Here is a 24,401-nt window from a genome sequence, read left to right as displayed (position 1 = left end):
TACTTACGATAAAATAATATTTTTTAATGACAATAAAAATTACAATGTGATAAGTTTGATCAGTGAAATAAATTAAATACTTAAAGTAAGTATAACGCATATAAAGTTTTTTATTATTCGCGAAATTTAGCTTTAACTTTAGCTGGAAGGGGTACAAGATAAATAATACTGTTAAAAATAACTAATGCAAATGCAATAGCTAGCGAAATAAGTAAATTAAGATCCACATTTAATACTTGTGATATATTTTGCCCTTCCCGTGTGAAACGTTCAACTAAATACGCTCTACCATCTGGATATCTACACAATCCAGGTATGCCAGGACATGATAAGCTTTCATTGTAAGGTAAGTTCAAAAATGACGGCATATCAACAGTAAGTTGATTCATTGCTAATGATGCGTATCTTGTAGGCAGTGCTACTGAGATAGTTACCAACCAATTGGGTATATTTCTGAGACTACGTACTCCTCCCGAGCCAACAAGCAGAAATATTAAAATTACATATAATACAGTAATTGCTCCTGTTAATGGTCGCTTAATGACCATAAAAAATGCCACCGCTATTTGTTCCGCTGCTACATAGCTTGCCCAAAGAGTTCCTGAAGCATACGCCCATGACACTGCATCTAATTCCAATATTGGTACCAAAATCCCAACAGAAATAATTGTTGAAATAAAACTCAGTGGTAAACTAAGTAACGTGTATGAAGATAAAAACATCGCTCCTCCGTACAATCCTTCCCTTTTTTCTTGATAATACCTTGCACGAAATCCAGGAACTAAAACAAATTTCCGTCATATAGCTTCATAAATAAATTATACCAAATATTTTTATTTAATTTTTAAATCTATTAAATGTTGTCTTCTTTTACTCACATAATAATGCAGTTGTAGCTATTCCACTGATATAAAATAATACCAAACAATTGAACACAAGACCTCCTACTTGTAAAAATATTCTTGACTGCATCGGATTGGAGTTTGAATACAAAATTGTTAATAGAGATATACAGAATGGTAACATTAAAAGACGCGCAGCAAAGTGTCCTAAGCCTGATTTATTAAACGAAAAAGTTGCTGCCATTCCTCTTCTGCAAAAAAAAAAAAAAAAAAAATTAATTGTGATGGATTAATGAAAGAAGAAAAAATAATTATTCATAATGAACTTGAATCCTTACAAGTACAAAGCAAGAAGTGTAGAAAAACATCCGGGTTTAATACCACGTCCTAGTCCCTTATGTAAATATCCAACAGGTGTTTCTTTAACACTAGCAGACCCCTGTGGCGCTTCCTTAATATATAAGCTACCCTCTATTTTAAATTTTTCAACTAGATTCAATATCTGTTGATTTGATTCTAGAAATCTTTCACGCGATCTGCGATCTACTGTTGAAAGGCACACTGAAAATAAACAATGCGAGTAATAATTAATATTCAGAGTTGGTAAGTGTTTCAAGAGTTGATTAATGTATATTTATATTGTTAAAACTTACGATAGTACATCAATGGGTTCTCCAATTCAGGGCAAGGAAATCCAATGTAAGTGAAGTAATCCAACATACTTCTCGTTGGCCCGGAGTAAACAACAGCTCCAAGACACAAAAGTGTAACTCGACTAACAAAAGGTAAAACATCTGATCTTGGTGTTTCCATTGTCAATACAACAATTGAACCACGTCTAGTTGCGTATGACCACAGCATTGAAACAATCAAGTAAGTGTTCAGTGGATCAGTATCCCATGTTGGTTCATCAAGAAGTAAAAGCATTGGATCTTTTGCAAGCTGGACTCCTAACATCAGTCGACGGTATTCCGGTTTTGTAAGATCATTAACTGATCTATTCGCTACTTGAGACAACGCCAAGTCAGCCAACGTTTGACGAACACGAAGCTCACGATTGTTTAAATTGGCTAACCAGGTAGCATAAGTTAAAGTTTGACGGACCGTTAGGCTTGGTAATAAGTAACATCTATGTGCTACGTATCCACCATGACGTCGAAATAATTCGTGTGTCAGTAAGCTTCCGCCAAGAGTTATTCTTCCACGTTTCTCACCTCTGGCTCTTCCAGCTGCAAAAACAATCAATTTTTTTTTTTAAGCAAAGAAAAATTACAAATGCATACAAAAATAATTATTAAATTCATACCGATGACATCAAGTAATGCTCGCTTTCCCGAGCCCTTAGAACCCAAAACTGCTAATACTTCACCTCCATGAACTTTAACTGATACATCTCTCAATACTGCCGTTGGCTCTGATTTTGATATACAACTCCCACCTTCTATCAAAACTGATGTTGAATATGATACATTGGAAACATCCAAAATACACTCATGTACATTCATTTTTTTTTTAATTATCTTTTAAATCAATTTAATCTGCAAAACAAAAATAAATATTTAATTTAATTTAAATTCAAAAATTTCAGTTACATTTTAGGAATATTTATTCTTTACATCTAATTAATTTATATGAAAATTAACTTAGCAGATAGTTGATAATTTAAAAAATTTTTGTAACAAATAAATTATGGCAAAAAAAAAAAATTTATAAAAAAAATTGACACCTAAAAATTTTAAAAAACTACAAATACAATTTTTTGGAGCAAATTTATTTATTAAAAAAAATTAAAAAATTGTCAAGTGACAGCTAACTTTAATATCATTTAATTTATAAAATTGTTTTATTAATTAAGGTCAAGTAAATAATATAGTAGTTAAAAAATTATAATTATATAATAATAATTGTATACATTTATAAATTTAACCACTCTATGATTTCTAAGCAGTAAATTATACATTTGAGATAAGAGTTAAGACTTTTTCTTATTAAAAGACACTAATTACTTAAAACGAAATTTTTAATTGATAATAATCATTTTTTATGGTTTATAAATATTAAAAAACTCTAACACTAATTAGTTACAAAGAAGATAAAGGATCTTACCTCAATTCTTATCAATTCATAATTGACTGTTAAAATAAATCAATGGTATGACTTATTGGAGTATATTTCTTCTTATAGTTATTGAAGAAAATAAAATAATATTTTTTTTTTTCACACCAAACTGTAATATTTATACTGAATGAGTTGTAAAGTTTGTTAAAATTAAACTAAACGGTGTAGTGGCGATGCGACGATTCGTGTCGGTGGGGAAGTAAAGTGAGTATTCAAAGATACCTTGAAATACAGAAGAACGCTGGATAAAACTAAAACTTTAACACTGTACTGTTTCAGCTCTTGTAAGCAGTACCGTGTGGCTCACCATAGCACACCGTGGTTCTCCAGCAGTAATACCAGCAGAGAGGTGAATGTCTTCCCTTATTAAAAAACGTACAACAGGTAGGGGAATTTACAAAGGTAGAGGTACACAGAATTAGTGGTAGGATTGTAGTCTGTAGGTATTTGTAGCGGTGATGGTTGAAAAGAAGGAGGAGCTGCGAGTAGCAAAGAATTTAAAGTGCATTGGTAAAAGAGAGCCAGAGAATAGAAGAGTTTGTTGTTATTATTATTACCATCATCATCATTATTATTATTATTGTCATTATAGGTGTATGTGTTTTATACATCTACACCGTACGTTTAGTTAAGTTACTTTGGCTGGTATGGTCTTTGGTCCTGTGTTAGTTTCACTGGGTACCATACCTTGAAGCCATCGACTTTCCGTGGCAGTGCGTGGCAACGTTCTGACTTTAGAGTTGAAAAAAATCGCTGATACCTGAAATTAATTTTAAAAATTAACTTTTAATAATGTTACGATTAATTAATTGTTTTTTAAATTAATTTTACTCACCCTAAAAATAATTTACTTAATTTATGCAGTGTATTGATGAAAATTAACTTAATAAAAAATATAATGCGCGAATTTTAAGTTAATTTCTGAAAGTAAGCGTCAGCGATCGCGAGTTCTTATTTATTAGTTAATAATTTAAACATATACGCATTCAATGCACGAGAAGCTACGAAGGCTCACTTTTGCCGGTGTTTTATTTAATGAGATGAGAATAGTGTGATTACTATTATCGTTATTTTTTATTATTATTGTTACAATACTTTCATTGGGTGAGTCATATATTTATTCATTCACCAATTGTTTAATAAATTATTATATTATTACTGTAACATAATATATTTAAATTGATTAGTTGTTAAGTTTTTAAAACCTTAAGTACTAAATTATTATTTTATGTATTTAATTTATGGATGATTTTTATCTTGTATTACTAGGAGTATTGTTCATCGTTGGGTCATTTCGTTGTGGTTGCTTGATTCTGGAAAAATAATTCAGTAGTTTACGCCGTTATATATATATATATATATATATATATATATATATATACATATATAAAAAGAGTTTTAGTAATTGAAGATATATTAGAGTACTTTTTGCAACCAACTTACGTGCCATGACTCAGGAAGAGACTCTCGCCTTTTAATTACAACTAATTGTAAATCTTTCTAAACAATTCTTTTGAATAATATCACACGACGGGTATTGTATTTCTTCTGTATTAACACCTAAGCGGGAATCGATATCCGCTGGATATATCATGTATCGAGATCACGTTCATGTATTGATACTGGATACTATTTCTTTTTTTTTTTTTTTTTTTTTTTTTTAATTATTTATGTCAGATTTATAATTATTATTAATAATAATTATAACACTGAAGTTGATAGACATTAAAAATTTTTTTAGAATTTTGTAGCAATTAAATTATTAAAAAAAAAAAATTTAATTAAAAAATTTCACATGTGAAAATTAATAAAAATTACAAATGAAAATTTTTAGAAGCATTTTTTTATTGTAATTAATTAAAAAAAAAATTTTTTTAAATTGACAGCTAACCGCTAATTTTATTATTTTATTTTATTTGTAAAGAAACGCCTTCGGCAATTTTAGTATTATTAATAATTATTATTTTATAGCATAAATAATTTATTGAGCAATAAATACAAGAAGTAGAATTTTTAATTGAAGAATTTAAAAATTTATGAGGGGCGTTCGAACATACGCGATAGGGCGTTGAAGACATACAGTGACCTTCATGCAAGTGTACGGCTATTTGCAATTCAGATAACGTTTAGATTAATAGTGAATATGAATTATCATTTATAATTATCATAATATTGTAATAATAGTTAGTATTGATAATTACTTCTACTTAAAGCACTTTATAAATTATTATGAATGAAGTGTAAAGTATATATTATTTAAAGTAATTATTCGGTTGCTCTAATTTATGAATTAACTATAAGTGATATGTGCGACGCGCAAAAGAGAGATTTATTTTGCTATGTGATTTTTACGAATAGTTTCCACGATTTCTAAGAAATATAATGGAATGTCTTGGAATTGTCAAGAATTAGGGTCACTATTGCATGGAGTAATTTCTGCATAAGAGCCAATCACGTGTACTTGTCATTAATTTTTCTTAAATTATTTAGTTGAGTTTAAATTTATGTTTATAATATAAATACATGGAAACCGGTGCGTGGGACTTTTCTTCGCGTGTTTAGAAGTAAACGACATCTTATTATATTATTATAGAGAAATTGAATATATATTGTGATAAATTCTAATGTAAATGTCCAAAAGAAAATGAAACTTCAATGTACAGCAAACGATAATAATTGCGTTTCTTCATTTTAACAATAAGTAATAATTTTATCAAATTAAAGATAATATTATTCTTTTGTTTTCAAATGATATAACTTCATGAAGCTCAAGGGTTAATTGTAATAAAAATTTAAATATGCATTTATGTTAATTTGAAAGTGAAATGTTATTTGTAATTTTATATAATCTTGCTAATATAAGTTTATTTTCGTTAAAGAAAGTTTATTCTAATTATTTGTTATATAAATTTTTTTCTGCATTATAATTTTCAATCAATTAAATAGTTTTTTTAAAATTATTGTACAGTCCCATTAAAAATATTTTTTAACGGTACTTAAACTTTTTGTAAATAATTAATTAGAAAAAAAATCAGTGAACTGTCAACGCAACTTTTCCAATAATATTTTTAATTATATATATATAATTCAAAGAAATAATTTGTAAATATTTTATATTCCAATTGGTTCCACAACAAATGTCATTTAATAGTATATTAATTTGATATTAAGTATGTTAATTTTACAGTTGTTTTCTCATATAAAAATAGTGAAGACTACTATCAAGAAAGACCCATGTTACTTTTCCGTTGCATATGCATTTTACCGGTGCTTCCAGTCTACTGAGGCACACAGAATTACTGTAATTGAGTGACTAGAGAATAAGTATCAATGGTTTTTTTTTTTTTTTTTCTTCTAAAAAGTAAAATACTTAATGACTTATATTCATGTAGATATACGTTATGTTTATGATACGTTCTGAGATTCCAGACGCCACGAGGTAACGGTATTGTGATATTCACATAGTATCAGAAACATGTTTCCGGATTCTATTTATATTTTTATTAAATATATGCCATATTCTTGGTATGCCATGTGTAATGAAGAAAAAAAATTCTAATGACAATTAGAAAGTCTTAGCTTTTATTTCGAGTGTACATGTATCAGCTGTGAATATATACTACTATTGTATACTTCTTTAGCTTCATGATTAAACACGTGCGGGTAGAAGTTTGTTTTACTTTTTTTTTTTTATCTCAGCAGGTGTTGAATTAGTTTCGTTTATATTTCGACCTATTTATAATATTTATTTTACATTGTCTATCAAAGATGTCTTTTTCAAAATCTATTTCATAATATTCTTCTTGTAATTTATGAACAATTTGATAATTTGAATTTTTACTATCTTTGTAAAATTATCTGTGAAGAAATTTAAAAAAAAAAAAAACTGATGGTGAAATTGAAGAAACATAAAAATTAAAAAAAAAAAAAAAAAATTCAGGTATACATGACACCTTGACATACTCATATTCTTAACACATGTGCAGATCAGCATTTTTACCTTGAAATTGATGATCTTCATATCGTATTCCTATTGCTTCACCCGCATACTTGTTTATGCCTCATCAGCTATCGCATAATTTTTTTTTATAGAAAATTTTATTAATTTAATACAAATTAAATAAAATGAGTGTATTTTCTTAGATTAACGATGCGCAGCTAATAAATTCAACAGTAATAAACAGCTGCTGACGATGATTTTTAGGCCATTCACAAAAAACCGTTAAGTGAGAAGCTGTGAGGAATTTTATCGTCATTTTTTTTTAACTTTATTTACAATTTCTTTCTTCGTATTGTAAACACATGTCACGTGCATAGTATTATTTTTTACAAGCTATTTAATCTTCTTTTTTTTTTCTAAATAAAAAATTAATGATTTTATCGAGTGTGTAAAAATCAGGTGGATGAGTAAGTTGATTTATCTTTTAAGTATAAACGAATTCTTCCACTTGGCTTAATTGTAAATAAAGAGAAATAAAAATAGTTAAGCATTAATACCCAGGTGGTCTTTTTTGTTAAATATTTGAGTGAAAAATTTAAAACAGGTACTCGGAAAACGTGTTTACAAGTCATTCTGGAATGTCGGCTAGTAAATTTGCAACTAGAAATTCATGACTTCAGTTCAATAGCGTTATATTCACTAAGATAGTAAAAAGAAGCTCGGTATTGCCGTAATTTTTCCTGTTATTCATATCCTTTACAATTTTATTTTATTTCTTCGATGTTAACAAGCTACGTTTTTCAAATAAAACAAAATTACATTTTAAATGCAAATTTAAACAGGATATAGCTTGTTCTCTTTTTCAATAATTCTTTTTTAAACATTTAAAACATTGAAAAGTAATTTTAGATTTTTTTATTCCAAGTAATCCGAGACAATGACATCGGAGGCTTGGGAACTCGAAAGAAGATACTCAGTCCCTGGAGTACTTGATACACGAGGACTTGAACCACCAGCAAGTGAAGATCTTCATGCCTGGTCAATCTACAGGTATGAAAATTTGAAATTAATATATGTAATAAATTATTTATTGTAATTAATTATTTTTATTTTAATGTAGGCAAAATTTAAACTCTGACTTTACGGACTCGGCTCTTGGTTCAGCCGAAAAATCACCTCTGCCTTACGGTAATTTTCAACTTCGCGATTCGACGGTACAAAGTATTCTCAGACATCCACGATATGGACCGAAGAGCCCACTGGCAAACAATTCATACACATATTTAAAATTTGGACTGCCACGTGTACTTCCCCCTTCGCGAGCTAAAGATGGCTCCAGTGGATATGACTCCAGTGAAGAAGGTAGAAAAGTATCCCACAGTGGACTGCCACCACAACCAAGCTCTGCCATGAGATCTGCTCGAAGTGATCCTGATTTCCGACAGGTTCATGTCGCGCCTCGGGAACAAGCTCACTCTCAATTGATCGTAAAAGATCACCCAAGACTGAGAAGTGTAAGTGAAGCTAATCTTTTACAAACTGGACGACCAAATAGACGTCACAGTATAGCGCCAATTGATCCAGGATATGGGCAAACAGTGTTGGGAGGCCCAGTACCAAGTCATTCAGGACTTGAAAGCTACTTAGGTGCAGGATTAAGAAGAATCCCATCGCTCCAGCATCCTCATCTACAATTACGTGAACTAGAATTATCTTCATCTGATAATTTGCCGTTACTTCGCGGTATAACGCTTGAGGCTGGTGCTACAGATGTACTTGCAGTTATGGCAACAACTGAAAAAGAGGGTACAGCTATTATTGAAGTGATTTCAGGTAAACGCAAGATTAAACGTGGAAATATTTTATTGAATGGGCGACCAGTGACCTCGCGTGCTCTCAGGTAATTAATTTCAGTAGTATGATACAACTATGTAATATCTATTGCGTAGTATGCTATTCAATGAAATAATTATGTTATATCAATTGAATTTTTCAATTCATTGTCACATTTTTTTTTCTTCTTTAAAGATCAAGAGTCGCTTATTTACCAGCAGAATGCTGTTTAAGCCCTGGCTTGACGGCACAACAGGTTCTTAGCTTCTATATGTGTCTTAAAGGCGGTTCCAGGACATCTGATATGGAGATCGAAGCAGTATTACAAGAGTTGGGACTGGAAGCTACTAAACACTGTTTAGTTAATTCATTAACGACCTCCGAAGCAAGAAGACTATCGTTGGCATGTCGATTGCTTCAAGATGCACATATACTGACCCTTGATAGACCCACACATGGCCTTGATATTTTTGATGCTTTTTTTCTGGTCGAGTACTTGAGACACTGGGCAACTAGAGGACAAAGGCTTGTTATTTTGACATTACATCCGCCGACTTATGAAATACTCACAATGGTTTCCCGAGTTGCTCTTACCTCCGGCGGTAGAATAATGTACTCTGGTCCGAGAAGAGATATGTTGCCTTATTTTGCACTGGCCGAGTTTCCCTGTCCACCTTTCAAAAATCCATCAGATTACTATCGTAAGTTTATTCTTTTTTTTTTTTTTTTTTTTTAATTTTTAATTTAAATATTAGTCAATAAATTTATAATAATACCATAATAAATGCTTTAAAATCTTGCTTTCACAGTTGACTTAGTAACGCTAGATGATTTATCAGCGGAAGCAATGTTGGAATCATCACAAAGAATAGATCACCTTGCAGAGTTAGCAAGGTCAAGATTACCAAGCCTGAGTGATCCAAGTCCGCCTGGAGCACTACCACCGGTTATATACAATGCCAATGTATTTATCCAAATATATGCTCTGCTTTTGAAAACTCTCATATACAGCCAACCATGGACAATGACCAGACTTATTCAAAAAATAGTTGTAGCCGCTTCATTGAGTATTATCCTCGGTGCAATATTTTGGAATGTTGCTGCAGATAGTAATTTGCATTTAAGAGATAGGATAGGATTGTATTATTCCAGTTTTGGAATTTTTTTCTGGCCTCTTGGTTTAATAGGAATTTGTGAAGTTGTTAATGCACGACCCAACGTTGAAAGTGATATAAAACATGGTCTGTACGGACGTTTTATCTACATTATAATAGAGGTAATTAATTATTAAAAATAAATAAATTAGAAAATTAATATTGATTCATTATTAATTAATAAATGATTTTTTTTTTTTTCAGCTTATTTGTAGTGTTCCTTCATGGTGCCTTGTTTACTTAACATATTTAATTCCTGCTTTTGCAATGGCTGGACTTCACGAAACTCTCAATGATAGTTTTACATCCCTTTGGAATTATCTTGCTTATGGATTATTGTATATTATGTTACAACATTTAATATGCATATTTTTTGCTCATATCTGCAAATGGAGCGGAGTTGCAGCGTTAATATCTGGGGTAATAATTGGTGAAATAACCTTAGGCGGTGGTGTAACATTACACTTGGAAAATTTGCCACTTTGGTATCAAAAACTCAGTCCTATGGAGTGGGTACTATCTGTTTTATTACCAGAGATTCATAGTTCAGAAATACTTAATAAGTTAGCGAATTGTAAAGCTAAACAAGTTCAACGACAAGATATTATTGTACAAGCACCTTGCGAACCACCTGACGGAGCGGCTGCTTTAAGAGAAATAGCTCTTAATACTGTGAACAATTTAACTAGTATTGAATTGGGTATTGGAGTTGGTGTCATCGGATTATTAATCATTATTGGATTTATGTTGATACGCTACACGACGATAAAAAGACCTCGAAGCGCTCCTAATAAGCCGTAGATAATATATATTTTTGTTTTTAATTTTTATTTAACCTGTTTGCAATGTGAAATAGGTATTTTGTATATTAGTATTTTATAGTAAGAAATAAATAATTATGTGCCACATTAGCCATATATATTATATAAAGTTCATCTTATACGATAGTGGTGCAATAAATGAATAATCAACTTTTATCAATGTCTATTTAAATGCGATACTTGTAACAATAATTATTGTTTACAAGACGTATAAAAATGATTTAAAATTATAATGGAATATTATTAAATATCATTAAAATTTTTTTACTATAGCTTTAAATAAATAGTATTTTTAAACTAAGCTTTTAACGAATTAAAGAGAAAATTTTTATTTAAAAAAATTATCGCATTAATTTTAAGTCTGAATTAAATTACTATTAAAAAATTTATAGTTTGAATTATTTAATTAAACGACATAATGGGATTGTTTTCCGAAATTTGCAAATAAAAATAAAGTCAGTTGTATAAGTTATTTACATTTTCCTTTAATTAAGCTAGACTTTACATTAGATATTTAAAAAAAAATAAATAAATAAATAAAAAAAAATTTTTAATCGACTCCTTTTTCAGGTATTCTGAACGCCCTTCGGATAGCAACGTCGTCAATTAACTGAGTATCGTGCTTCTCAAGAACTCTTGGTGGCAAGAATGCACCCACAACATACCTTTTTTCAGCGTTTAAGAAATTAAATGTCGTACAAGCTTTTATAATTGGCAATACTTCCGTGTTGATACCTAACTCTTTGATAATTTTACAAAAATCTACAATGAATGGAGCATCACGTGGATAGTTATTATCTAAACCAAGTATTATGATATCTGGTCTTGGTATTATTGTTTTAAATAGTGATAATGAATCTTTATGAATATCACTTGCGGACCTAATACCCCATCCAATCGCGGTTCTTGGAAATAGTATCATCGCTCCCAACACAGTAATACCAATATTTAATTTGAATCCAACCTGTAGCAAACAAATAATTCGTCTTTTAATAAATTGATTTAATTATCTATTTAAAAAAATAAATTTATAACAGCAATTTTTTTAATAATTTTTTTTTTGCTAAAAAAATTAAAACATTTGTGAAGTGACAGCTAAATTTAATGTTATTTTTTAAGAACCTTAATAAATAAAAAAATAAATGAGTTAGTATACACGGTCTAATTGAAAATAGTGAAAATTATAAAACTTACACTACTAACACCATCAATCATTAAACCATACTCAGGATCTTTATTCAAAATTGTAACTGTTGTTTTGCCTTCTCCCTCATATGCACCTTTGTGCATCGACATAAATCTTTTTAATAGTACAAATTTACATTGCCTGTAATAAAAGAAAAAATTTATTATTAAAATCAATTTTTAATGTTTATTATTCGTTTTTTTTTTTATTTTAAACGAATGATCAATTACTCTGATAATTTATTTCTGTACACAGAAAGTTGGCGGTAAATTAAACTAGTCATTTTTATAATTATTTATTTTAACATCAACTAATTAAATAATTAATAATGTTATTATTTTATGTATACTTCATGATCTAAAGAGTAAATTTAAAATTACACCATCGAGGTTAAGTTTTACAGCATATAGAAAATATAGAGACACACGCGATAGAGGCGAAGATAACCGAACTAGCTCGAATTGAAAACGATTCGTGTATTAAAATTATATTAAATTTTATTATTATTAAAAAGTTTCACATGTAAAAATTAATAAAAATTACAAGTGAAAATTTTTAGAAGCATTTTTTTATTGTAATTGATTTGTTAAAAAAATTTTTAAAATTGACAGCTGACCGCTAACTTCAGTATGATTACACAATTCTGTTATTTAAAAAATGGCGCGTAAACTACAGATGGCGTTGTGACAAGCTAAAAATAAAAAAGTAAAAATATATCTTTTGTATATGCCTGACGGTGTCGCTCTGATTCGCTGTTTTGACTTTTTTTTATTTTCACATAAAAGATTGAGCATGTTGGAGCTTTTTTCTTTTTTGTATTATTAAACGACATTAAACGTTCCCCAAATGGGGAAAATAAATTATCTCGACTGTGAATGCTGTTCACCATATTACCATAAAGTTAATATACATTGTTGGGCGTGTATATTATTTTTGTTAACAATAAGTTTGTTGGTATGCGTTGGACAAAAATAGATAAACGTTATGGTGTTCAGTGTAATGACGTATACACAATCAATTGGGTATTCACAGGCTAAAGGACAAGATACGGGTCAAATTTAATGCAAGTGAGTAATCAAAAGCGGGTATGGAAGTGCTCAAAACATCCCAAGAAATAGTGCACGAGGGATGGCTAATTAAATCGCCACCTACTAAACTTTGGCGAGCGGTAATTATCTTATTATGTGTACTTTTTTTTATTATACTCGCATTTATCCTTATCATGCAATTAGAGTTAAACTAATTACACATATATTACTTTCTTTTACTCCTCAGAGGTGGAGAAAACGATGGTTTGCTCTTCGTCATAGCGGTGAATTACCAGGACAATATTTTTTAGAATATTATACAGATAAGAGATGTCGAAAACTCAAAGGACACATCGATCTTGATCAATGTGAACAGGTAATTATAGCAAATCATTCATATCGTAAGTATGAGTATAGTTTATTATTTAAATGACCAAAGTTCAAATTTAATATAAAAAAAATCAGGTAAAAAATTTTTTTGTACAATTTAAAAGACAATCTTTTTAAGTTAACCATGACTTTTATTATTTTTATGGTAATTTAATGCTAAATTTTATTATCATCATAATGTTACATTAGGTTGATGCTGGTTTACGATTTGAAAATCGTAAACAAAAATATCAATATATGTTCAATGTGAAAACACCAAAGAGGATTTATTATTTGGTGGCTGAGAGTGAATCAGACATGAATAAATGGGTAGATGCAATATGTCAAGTCTGTGGATTAAAAGCATATACTCAGGATGAAGAACAACAACGTATGTTATCCATAATTAAATTTAATATAAAAATAATCAACAATTTTATTATTTGTATTGATCATAAAAATTAAATTTTTAGTATTCCACTTTGAGTCTCAAGAATCACCGCCCATATCACCTACAAGTACCATATCAGGCCCTTACATTCCCATCAGTGAATGTATTTCCGGCCGACGTTTAAATGATACTAGCTCTCTAAGTTCAGCTATAAGTCATGGTCCTGAACACTACGACGCTCCTCGGAGACTCGCTCCATCTCCATCAAGATCACCAATTACAACAGATGCAGAAAGTGTTTTCACTGATGATGAATGGACAACACCGATTCCGAGTGTCAATTGGGAAACTTTTCCCTCTTCTGGCGATTCAAAACTTCCTCAGAATTTGAGTGATCCAAAAATTTGTTCATGGAGTGTCAGCAAACGTTTTGGTAAATTTAAAATTGTTGATTCCGCTACACCTACAGCTGATGAGTCAGTTCGGGCTCCACCACGACCACCAAAACCATCTCACATGACATTAGAAAATATTGGACATAATTATTTGAATTTAGATGGTGCTACTGAAAGTTCTAAACCAACAACACCAGCGACACCCGCACCATCGACACCAGCAACTGCAATAATCTCTGATGAAACATATGATTTTCCGCGCTCTCATCAAATAGGTACTTCAAGTACAACTAGTACTGATAACTCTACAACCGGGCGAACACCTAGGCATTGTTATAGTAATGCTGCACCATCTTCTGTTGACGATCGTATATTTAGATATGATTTTAATGACGATGAACCATCCAGTCCTCGTTCTGAGAGCTCAACCACTGCAACTTATTCTAATTTGCCAAGTCCACTGATAAGAGATTCTTCGAGTAGTGTATCATCAACTGTTGTTCTTCCACCGCCTGTCGTTTACCGAGAATTAAAGCCTGGAAGAAAAACCAGTGATACAACTTCTATTATTAGTAATGAACCATCGCCTGGTCCTACTTTATCTGCTCCAGAAATGAGTCCTTCTGATCATTTAGCTACTGAACCACCACGCATTAATCGGAAATTAAAACCCCCGCTAACTAAAATCCCTACTGAGGGTGAGACACATATTATACATTTTTAAAAACTATAAATTTATAACTAATAATTTATTGAATTATTTCCTTGCTTAACAAAACAGGACCGCTTCAATTGGCTTCGCCACCTGGTAAAAATAAATTGCGAGCAGCTCCCAGCCCTACGCCACACGCTCACGGACATAGTACACGACATTGTTCGACATCAGACGAAGATAACAATATTGTCGATGATAAGGAAGAAGTCAGTAAATCATTTTTAATTATTATTTATTTCATTTTATAATTAGTTAATTTATTTTTTTTTTTTGTCTTATTTAACGTGACAGATTTACTATTATCAGGATAATAACACTTTTATACCGGCCTCAAATCGAAGACTAGTAGTTTTACAATACTTAGATCTTGATTTAGAAGCTTCTGAAAGTTTTGCATCATCAACATTACCGCCGGCTCAATCGCCGCCTAATACTACTGTTTATAAAACTGTGGATTTTTTGAAAACCGATGCCTTTAATCGTACAAGACAACGAGTTGAAGAAGAGAGAAAACGTACTGATGAATTAGCTTAGACTAATTTGACTTTCTTTTCATCATATGTTTATTCGTATATACGGATAAATAAATGTGCACACACTTTGCTGTCTGTCAAAATAAGTGATGCATAGATTATTTTTGATAAGGTTCATTTAAAAGAGTGTTCTGGAGACATTGCATTTGATATCGCATTTTGGATATTTGAGTATCAAAAATACCGTAAATTGATTGACATATTTTAACATTGAAAACATATATATTTTATGCAAATATAGTGTTCTAATAAAAAATCAGCATTTTTATTGCAATGGGTAGCAATATTTTTTATTAAGGACCAAAAATATAATGTTTAAGAATTAGAGAAAGCGGTAAATTTTATAAAAGCAAGTATATTGTGAGTGTAAAATTTTTTGATTTTAATTGCAATGATATTAAGTAAAAAACTAAATTTAGAATTGAAAAAACAAAAAACATTTTACGATTTGTAATCTTGATATAAACATAATTTAGGAGTGAGCTATTTTAAAATAAGAATATAAATATTAAAAAAAAAAAAAAAGAGTTAGTTTCAAGAACAGAAATAAAGAGTTAAGATGTTGCGGATTTAATGTAAAAAAATTCTATCGATTATATAAAAAATTGTAAAGCTATATTTTACAAAATATTTTAACCGTGATAAATAAATATTTTTTAATTGTAGAAATTGTAACAAAAGCTGTGTTATCGAGAAAATATAAGTGTATATTAGATCTTTTCATTGTTGTGGTGATATTTACGAAACTACTATATATTACAATGGTAAAGTACACTATTAAAGATTATTTCGAATTAATATAAACAAAAATTACTAGCTAAATGAATATTGGATCTGAAGATAGAATATATTAATTATAAATAAAAAAACTGAAATAATTTTGCAACTATATCATTAATGGAATATCTTTTTAAACTGTTTTTAATTATACGAAATTATTTCTTCGAAACTACGAATGACTTTCAAATAGTTTTTTTAATTATGCAATTATAAATATAAAAAATCTGATATAATTGTAGACACAGGAAGATTTTGTAGTACGTTAAAAATAATGTCTAAAAGCTGTTTTATTGATATTTAATCGTACACATATGGAGTAATTTTTATAATAACAGTATTGGAGTTTATTCATAATGGAATAATTTATTGTTCTTTACTTTATGTTATCCAATCAAGTAAAGTAAATTCAAAAATTCGTAAATGAGAAGTGATTAAAAAACTATTAAAGTTTTGTATTGTACATATAAATTATAATAGATATTAAATTTGTTTATACGTGCACATATATATGTGTTTGTATATGTATATTGCATTTATGCATGTGATTTAATAATTCATAAGTAAGTTAATTAATTATTTTCAATTAAAGTAAGGTGAATGATCTTGTAGTTAGTTAAAATATAATTAATTAGAAAGGTTCTTTAATACATTTTTGATAATGTCAACGATAAAATTATACAATAGGTACAATGTAATGATAATTGATGAAAATAATATTTTTAAACTGTATTTTATGTAGCTTAAAAAAATTTAACAACTTAATTGAATATATTTAATAGTATTTATCATGTCAATTAAAGCATAATGAAGAGAAAAAAATTAATTAAATGTATCGTAATTAATATTTTGATGTTACAACTAACGCAAAAAATAATTCAAGTATTTAGTTGTAAAAAAATCACAAAAAATTAATTCTTCAAATTTCTATTAAAAATAAATATACAGGCAATAATAATCATTTGCAAAATAAACAATTATATTATATGATATTTTATTATCTTACATTATGATGATAATTTTGAAGATATATATAATTAGAAATCATTCATTAATATCTATGCCGAAGTATATTTTAATATAAGAAAAATAATAATCTAGGTATAATTTTTATTTATAAAATCAATATTTTTGACAATATCAAGATATTTTTAACCAATATGTTTTATAATTTATAAGATTAGTTTTAAATAATTTCTTTGTTAAAAAAGTATACTATTACATATCTAAAGGCCTAATCTGGTCAAACAAATTTGTTCAAGTTTAATAAGTTCGAACTTACTCCAAATATAAATAATCTTTAAGAATAATATGTATAATTATCAGAAAATATTTTGATTTTTGTAAAATAATAATTTTAAAATATAATTTTTTAATTGAGATACTTTTTTTACTTTACCAATATTAATTATTTTCTTAAGAGATTTTTATAAATTTATCAATTAAAGTATTATAAATAATTTTTTAATTTTTTTTTTAACAAATAAATTATAGCAAAGAAAAATTATTAAAAAAATGAACGTGTAAAAATTTTAATAAATTAAAAATGTAATTTTTTTAAAATAATTTTTTAGAACAAATTTTTTTGTTAAAGAAAATTAAAAAATTATCAAGTGACAGCTAACTTTAATGTTATAAGTGTTTATCTTAAGTAAGTACATATATAAGTAGTTATATTTATGACCAGTTTGAATTAGTCGATATATATAGTGCATAGTTTTTTATCATCAGAGCCAAGTGTACAATCAATTCCTGTTCTGATGTAAAATAACCTACAATATATTTATATATTTGTTATATCTGATTACATATAAAATTAAATGATTGAATTAGCCTCGGATAGTAAAAAAATATTACCCAATAAAAAAGCAATGACGGTACCAGGTAATTTGTGAAAAAAAATTCAAAGGATCGGTGATACTAAAAAAAATTAAAAAAAAAAAAAATGTTTGATATTAAATCACCAACGCGTTTTATCAACGAACAAATCAATGAAATTGGGCAATGGTGGTCGTGGTACATAAGAGAAATAACGTGGCAAATAATAATTACATTGATTGCATATCTCTTGGTTTGTATCTTGCTCTATGTAATTTTGAAAAGAGTTAATCATCAAGCATGGCAATTACCAGGACCACCATCAAAAATTCTATTTGTAACAGCACATCCTGACGATGAAGTGATGTTCTTTGGACCTATGATTTACTGGCTAAGTAAATTTAAAACTACTAATGTTTACTTGTTATGTTTCACTAATGGTACTTATTATTTTATTAAAATTATTTTTTTTGTCATTATTATTAATAATTAATAATATCTGGATTAAATACCAGACAATGTGTCTATCAATATATGTAAGTGTGTTTATAGGTGGACATAAAAGAAGAAAAGAGGAGTTATGGGCTTCTGCTAAAATTATAGGTATACCAGAGGCTAACATCACTATAATAATGTAAGTTTTTAATGACACTGAAGCTGAGAAACATCTGATAATTTTTAGAATTTTGTATAACAAAAAAATTTTATTTAAAAATTTCATCTTTAAAAGCTCTGAAAAATTATAAATGACATTTTTATAAATAATTTTCTATTCCTACTTCATTTAAAAAAAAAAAAAAAATTGTCAAGTGTCTGCTAACTTCAGCCTTATAATTTTTATTACATAAAATACTATTGGTAATACGATTTAAAATCATGTTGCAGAAATTCAGAGTTACCTGATAATCCCAAAGTACAATGGTCCGGAAGTATTGTCTCCAAAAATATTTTACATTGTATAGAAACATATAAAATGAATGCTGTAGTTACTTTCGATAAGCGTGGTGTGAGTGGTCATAAAAATCATATATCATTATATTATGCCATTGCTTCTTTATGCATAGAAAAAAAAATTCCTTCGTGTAAGTATGCAATTGACTTTATAAAATTAGTACATACTAAATTTACCTTCTAAAAAATAATATTAATTCATTTTTTTTTTTTTTTTTTTTTTTAGATTGTAAACTTTATATTCTTGAATCTGTAAATATTTTAAGGAAATATGTACATCTACTAGACTTGCCAATTAGTTTATTAACGTCTTCCTATTGGTATTTAGTTAACTATGAGCAGCGCCGAACGATACAGGTGAGTAAAGCATGAATAAAATTAAATTAAATTATCAATTAATGAAAATTAAAATTTTTAGTCTGCAATGAAGGCTCATAAATCTCAATATGTGTGGTTTCGTAAGTTGTACATGATATTTTCACGTTATACATTTATAAATACACTTCAAGAAGTAAATGCGTTAGATTTGGAATTTGATCTTCAATACGACGATGACTGATAATTAAATTTTAATAATAAAACGTGCTTTGTATTTCAATCTTGTACATATAACTGCTATAATTACGTATATAATAATTATAACTATAAAAGTGTAATAAATAATAAACGACTTGTAATATTCACTCGAATATTTGTCTTTATTAATTTTTTTTATAGGTTTGAAGATACAATTTTTCTTAATCACTGTTAAGATTTGACATAAAACAATTGGATAGTTTTATTTAACATTATTAATTTCATTATATAGCTATTTTTATTGCAGTAGATAAATTGAGTAATTTTTTTTAATAACTTTTAAATTTAGCAGTTTTTAAACACGCAAAGATATTTATGTGTTATTTAACTTTTATGTTAACTTTACTACATTTGAACGATTTATAAGATAATCTGTCAATATATAACTTTTGAAATCTCTAAATAGTTCTATAGATTTTAAAATATGCAATATAGTATTTAAATCTGTTTAAATGTGTATTTTACATTCATATTTGTGTGTATTTAAAGCTCTTTTAATTTTTAATATTAAAATTTTCTTTTGAGCTAATATGAACAAAAAGTACTTTATTAGAGTACGTATGATTTGTAATATTTTTTTTTTTTTTTTTAGATACTTTAAGACTTTCTCTGTATCATTAAGTATATTGGTTAATTAATTTTTTTATTATCACTATTAGGCTTTTTTGTAGTTCAATATCGACAATTTGGCACGATAATTTAAAATATGTATTGTGAATTAAAATGAGCATTAATTACTTCTATCAAGAATTTAGATTTTAATTATTAATTTAATTTATAAAAAAAAAAATTTATTTATCGATTCTTTTACTATCATTTCAATCTGATTTATTATAAAAATCAACCAATCAAAAATAATTTGCTAAATGTTAAAAAAAAAATTTACATTAAAAAGTAATCAGGTTTTAATAAACTCTGAAATTATAAAAAAATATTAGCAAAAAATTTAAAACTTTAGTACCATATATCGACGTGAAATTTTAAAATCTATGAAAATAAATTCTATGAGTAAATGAAATATATAATTATAAAAAATCATCTTTATCGTAAATATACTGAATAAAAAGTATCGCAGTAGTATTTGCACTGTAAATATATAGAAAAATCATATAATAATGTAATTATGTATATATAATATTGTATATTATTCATAGATAGATATATAAATATCAAAGAACTATATATAAGACTCGAAAATTTTGTAAATACTTTGAATCATTGTGCTAAACATTTTTTTGATTGTACATATTTTATGTTAATTGATAGAATAGAATAAATAATTTTATTTATATAGGTAAAATTTAATAGGAAGGCTAATATAATTTGAGGAAATTTTATATCAGATTTCAGTTCATCAACGATAAATAATTTCATTTCTAGATATATATTTTTATAATTCAAACTTTAAAAAAATAATTTTAATTTGTTTTATAAATTTATTTTTTTAATTTCTGATAATTTTAATTTAATACTTGCTATTAATTGTTTATTACTCCGATAAAATTAACAAATTATTAGTCTTTACTCCCAATTTCATTATTTATATGAACTAATTTTAATTGAGAGTCAGTAAAATAACGTTTACTTCATTAATAAATGATATATCAATTTACTAATTAGGCGTAATTGAAATTTGATGATTTAAATATAAAATAATTTACTATTATACGTACAAAATTGATACGCGCTTTTTTACAAATTTTCATGCGTTGTAAAAAATGAATTTTAAATAAAAATTTATTGTACAATATTAAGTAATTAAATATATAAAATTAAAAAAGTGAATTCAACTAATATAAATTTGTAAATTGTGGAATGTTATAAACAATACACATATAATACTTAGTATTGAATAGGTATGATAAAAAACGTAAATACGTTTAGCATGTAAAATGATTACAATAATTAATACGATACTAAACTATATAAAACATTTCATTTAAAGCAGCATGTAAGCAGCCAAAATTCTTAAATAATAATCGAAATAAATATAGATATGTCATAGATTGCTCTTTACATTTTGTAAAGAAGTTTGACTGCCAACTGTTTCTTTTTTTTTTTTTTTTTTATTAGAATAATGGACGGCATAAATTTCCCGCAAGATCTTCCAGTTTAAAAATTCAGTGTAACGATAGAGTAAGCATCTGGTAAGTTTAGGTACTTTAATAACTTCGCCAAAATGTACCTATTATATAATTAACGGTAGACCTTACATTGCACAATACAATAAGATATTATGTATATATATATATATATATATATATATATATATATATATATATATATATATATATATATATATATATATATATATATATATCTCTGTGTATATGTATACCTATATATATTTTTTTTTTTTATTTTTAAGCAGAAGAAATGGGGAGACATTTAATTGGAGCTCAGAGAGAAGATCTCGCGGGCCGTATCCTAGAATCTATCTTTGCTATGATGATGAGAGCTCAAAGTATCCATACCATGTTGAGGAGAATCACCATCGCCAGGGTCTTGTAAGTACTGAAGTTCTTGTAGCTCTTGAAATTTTTCATGATCACGGATGTGAGCATAGTTTGCTGATAGACACATTAAATAATGGATAAGGCTAAGTACTACCAATATTGAAGCCACTGTTGCTAAAATAAACATCACTTCAGCTTTCTCAACATAATCTTTGCAGAATAATTTCACTTCCTGTGGTCCACATATTTTCATATCTTCATTCCTCGTGTAGTTAGGGAACATAAAACCTAAAATAATCCATTAATTAATTAAAATATGTTTTTATACTTAATTCAATTTAATTAACAAAAAAAAAATTGATAGTTGAAAAAACTCACTAAATTGATTGAAATCAATACAGTCGGTATGAGATCCAACACGCGGATTTTCACAAAGACCCCAAAATATTGTGAATACAAATGTCGTAATCACTAAAAATGCAAAAATTAACAGCCAAGCAAATTGAAGAATGTAAGTGATGACCATGAACTAAAAAATTTTTTTAATTAGTATATAGAATAGTAAATTATATCTAATGAATATTATCTCGGTATTAATATTGAAAAATGAATTAATTACCACAGCACATGAGATGCGACCACCAACACGTGTACTCCAAGCTCGATAGACTTTGTGTCTTGTTGCTCCCGTTGCAAGACAGCCAACGCAAAGTATCATGAATCCTAATGCTGCCATACTAGCACCAATTGATGCAAAAATTAATTGTAATGCTTCAAGCCAGCTAAGTCTCAAGTGGAAAACCTTTAACAAACATTAATAATATGATCAATAAACTAATAAATCAATTTTAAGCCCTAGGACTATAGCTGGCAATTTTAAAAATTTTTTTAACAAATTAATTACAATAAAAAAATACTTCTAAAAATTTTCACTCGTAATTTTATTAATTTTTGTGTGTAAAACTTTTTAATTAAATTTTTTTTTTTAATTTAATTGCTATAAAATTCCAAAAAAAAATTTTTTTAATTATTAAATAATTATTGAATACCTGATCCATCAGTAAAGCGGTCAGTGTAGCTCCCCGGTACATGGTACCGCAAAATATTCCAACACCCAAACAACACATAATTGTTGCAATGAGTGTTGCATATGGTACTCTGGTCATACAGTCGTTGCACATGTTTCCTAAAAAATAATAAAAAATACAGATTTAAATATTAAAACAAAAGTAAAGTTATTTAAATTTTTTAAATAGAAAGATAAAACCATTAGTAAACAATGTACATTATAAAAGCATGAGTAATAATCTTTGAACGTTGCTTTAACCTAATGAATGAACACGTACACAAGTGCTTCCTCCTCATGAATATAAATAAGTTATTTAATTAGTTCTAATAAACTCACTGTAAGGTTTATCATCTAAATATTCATCATGAATACTTCTTTCAGAATATCTATCAACACTAATATTACTGACAGTTCTTTTGTTTAGTGGAATGACAACTGCACCACTATCTGAATAACATCTAAACCTGCTATTTGTTGTCATTGCTTTAGATATAATTACAGTAAATTATACTATAAAATAATTAAAATTAAAACTTTCACTTTTAAATAATAGTATGACTTTGTTATTTTTTAAAATTAAATTTAAAAAAAGCCACAAAAAAATAACTGAATCATGACTAACATTAATAATGATAAGTTTAAGTGACTCAAGATAAGATTAGATCGCGGAAGAATAAATTTTATCATCATCACTCCGTAATTGTACCAGACATATTATCAGATATTTATTTTTTATTTAATTTAAAGTATAAGTGGGATAAATTATATAAAAAATAATAGACTTACCCATTTTTAATGTATATTGCTGAACAGTGAGCAGTTACAGGTTATTTGGAATGGGTGTGCTCCTTCTATTGCCTTCTATCAAGTGCGTACTTCAGTGAGATTGTGATTTCACTAACTGTACCTTCAGTTTAAACAATTAAACATATAATTGACGTACACTCAAATGTCTCATAGATACAACATAACATCCCACATAGGCTTGCTTATTAACAGATCCGGTCACGTCACTTTTTTTATATTTTTTAATTACAATTAGATCTTCATGGCGCTTATTTTTATGGAGTAAGAAAAATAAGTTTTTTTTTTTTTTTTTATTTACCTATGACAGATTTTTAATTCCTACTATTATTATTGTTGCTAGTTATCATTTTAATTGTTATGAAAATACTGATGACACAAAATTAATAATTATATTTAATTATTTATAATTTATTGTTTATTTACGTCAATTTGTGTGACGTTGTGGATACTTTTGAGCGTTATGGAGCAAGTGAATGAATTCAACATGGCGAAAAGGTTATAACGGCTTAGGTTTTTACTTCCAATGTAAATGTACAAGAGTAGAGTACTGTGGTTTTCTGTACATTGTATGTAACATGGGACAGGTGAAAGGCTCGAGAGAAATAAAATTTTTTTTTTTTTT

The 24,401-nt window shown here is 27.7% G+C and overlaps 6 protein-coding genes across 10 annotated transcripts; 3 read left to right on the top strand and 3 right to left on the bottom strand.

Annotated features, from left to right (window-relative positions):
* Positions 1 to 86: 86 nt before the first annotated feature.
* On the bottom strand, positions 87 to 3,295 carry LOC141534160 (ATP-binding cassette sub-family G member 5). 2 transcript variants are annotated; one of them, XM_074253324.1, is made up of 7 exons: positions 3,183 to 3,295; positions 2,949 to 3,069; positions 2,149 to 2,380; positions 1,496 to 2,071; positions 1,181 to 1,403; positions 879 to 1,093; positions 87 to 781 (listed from the first exon to the last, which is right to left on the bottom strand). In XM_074253324.1, exons 3-7 carry the CDS (start codon positions 2,345 to 2,347, stop codon positions 114 to 116), a joined length of 1,881 nt encoding a protein of 626 aa, XP_074109425.1. In that variant the 5' UTR covers positions 2,348 to 2,380; positions 2,949 to 3,069; positions 3,183 to 3,295; the 3' UTR covers positions 87 to 113. The 2 variants fall into 2 exon arrangements, with proteins under 2 accessions (XP_074109425.1, XP_074109422.1); XM_074253321.1 differs by lacking the exon at positions 3,183 to 3,295 and having other exon boundaries at positions 2,949 to 3,083.
* On the top strand, positions 3,221 to 11,049 carry LOC141534158 (ATP-binding cassette sub-family G member 8). Of its 3 annotated transcripts, none has more exons than XM_074253317.1 (6): positions 3,221 to 3,309; positions 7,826 to 7,950; positions 8,021 to 8,800; positions 8,929 to 9,434; positions 9,543 to 10,009; positions 10,092 to 11,049. In XM_074253317.1, exons 2-6 carry the CDS (start codon positions 7,838 to 7,840, stop codon positions 10,686 to 10,688), a joined length of 2,463 nt encoding a protein of 820 aa, XP_074109418.1. In that variant the 5' UTR covers positions 3,221 to 3,309; positions 7,826 to 7,837; the 3' UTR covers positions 10,689 to 11,049. The 3 variants fall into 3 exon arrangements, with proteins under 3 accessions (XP_074109418.1, XP_074109419.1, XP_074109417.1); XM_074253318.1 differs by lacking the exon at positions 3,221 to 3,309 and adding an exon at positions 3,326 to 3,344; XM_074253316.1 differs by lacking the exon at positions 3,221 to 3,309 and adding an exon at positions 3,682 to 4,064.
* Positions 11,050 to 11,168: 119 nt separating this feature from the next.
* Positions 11,169 to 12,306, bottom strand: LOC141534162 (NADH dehydrogenase [ubiquinone] 1 alpha subcomplex assembly factor 3). Its single transcript, XM_074253326.1, has 3 exons — positions 12,125 to 12,306; positions 11,903 to 12,035; positions 11,169 to 11,672 (listed from the first exon to the last, which is right to left on the bottom strand). Exons 1-3 carry the CDS (start codon positions 12,175 to 12,177, stop codon positions 11,259 to 11,261), a joined length of 600 nt encoding a protein of 199 aa, XP_074109427.1. The 5' UTR covers positions 12,178 to 12,306; the 3' UTR covers positions 11,169 to 11,258.
* A 347-nt stretch (positions 12,307 to 12,653) lies between these two features.
* Dos (daughter of sevenless) lies at positions 12,654 to 17,385 on the top strand. The gene is made up of 6 exons (XM_074253301.1): positions 12,654 to 13,062; positions 13,170 to 13,298; positions 13,502 to 13,682; positions 13,765 to 14,775; positions 14,859 to 14,998; positions 15,084 to 17,385. Exons 1-6 carry the CDS (start codon positions 12,982 to 12,984, stop codon positions 15,324 to 15,326), a joined length of 1,785 nt encoding a protein of 594 aa, XP_074109402.1. The 5' UTR covers positions 12,654 to 12,981; the 3' UTR covers positions 15,327 to 17,385.
* Positions 17,386 to 17,824: 439 nt separating this feature from the next.
* Positions 17,825 to 19,560, top strand: Pig-l (phosphatidylinositol glycan anchor biosynthesis class L). Its single transcript, XM_074255070.1, has 5 exons — positions 17,825 to 18,360; positions 18,473 to 18,554; positions 18,806 to 19,002; positions 19,098 to 19,228; positions 19,290 to 19,560. The coding sequence occupies exons 1-5, from the start codon at positions 18,048 to 18,050 to the stop codon at positions 19,428 to 19,430; spliced, it is 864 nt and encodes a 287-aa protein (XP_074111171.1). The 5' UTR covers positions 17,825 to 18,047; the 3' UTR covers positions 19,431 to 19,560.
* Positions 19,561 to 20,011: 451 nt separating this feature from the next.
* M6 (neuronal membrane glycoprotein M6) lies at positions 20,012 to 24,357 on the bottom strand. 2 transcript variants are annotated; one of them, XM_074255069.1, is made up of 5 exons: positions 23,759 to 24,357; positions 22,953 to 23,089; positions 22,523 to 22,705; positions 22,282 to 22,432; positions 20,012 to 22,191 (listed from the first exon to the last, which is right to left on the bottom strand). In XM_074255069.1, the coding sequence occupies exons 1-5, from the start codon at positions 23,760 to 23,762 to the stop codon at positions 21,875 to 21,877; spliced, it is 792 nt and encodes a 263-aa protein (XP_074111170.1). In that variant the 5' UTR covers positions 23,763 to 24,357; the 3' UTR covers positions 20,012 to 21,874. The 2 variants fall into 2 exon arrangements, with proteins under 2 accessions (XP_074111170.1, XP_074111169.1); XM_074255068.1 differs by lacking the exon at positions 23,759 to 24,357 and adding an exon at positions 23,309 to 23,635.
* Positions 24,358 to 24,401: the final 44 nt, after the last annotated feature.

This window comes from Cotesia typhae, unplaced genomic scaffold (genome assembly GCF_013202065.1).
Source record: "Cotesia typhae breed Kobodo isofemale line unplaced genomic scaffold, CoteBio_Ctyphae scaffold_13, whole genome shotgun sequence".
Lineage (NCBI taxonomy): Eukaryota > Metazoa > Arthropoda > Insecta > Hymenoptera > Braconidae > Cotesia > Cotesia typhae.
The sequence above is the reverse complement of the archived record's forward strand: the minus strand, read 5'-3'. Positions and strand labels throughout refer to the sequence as shown.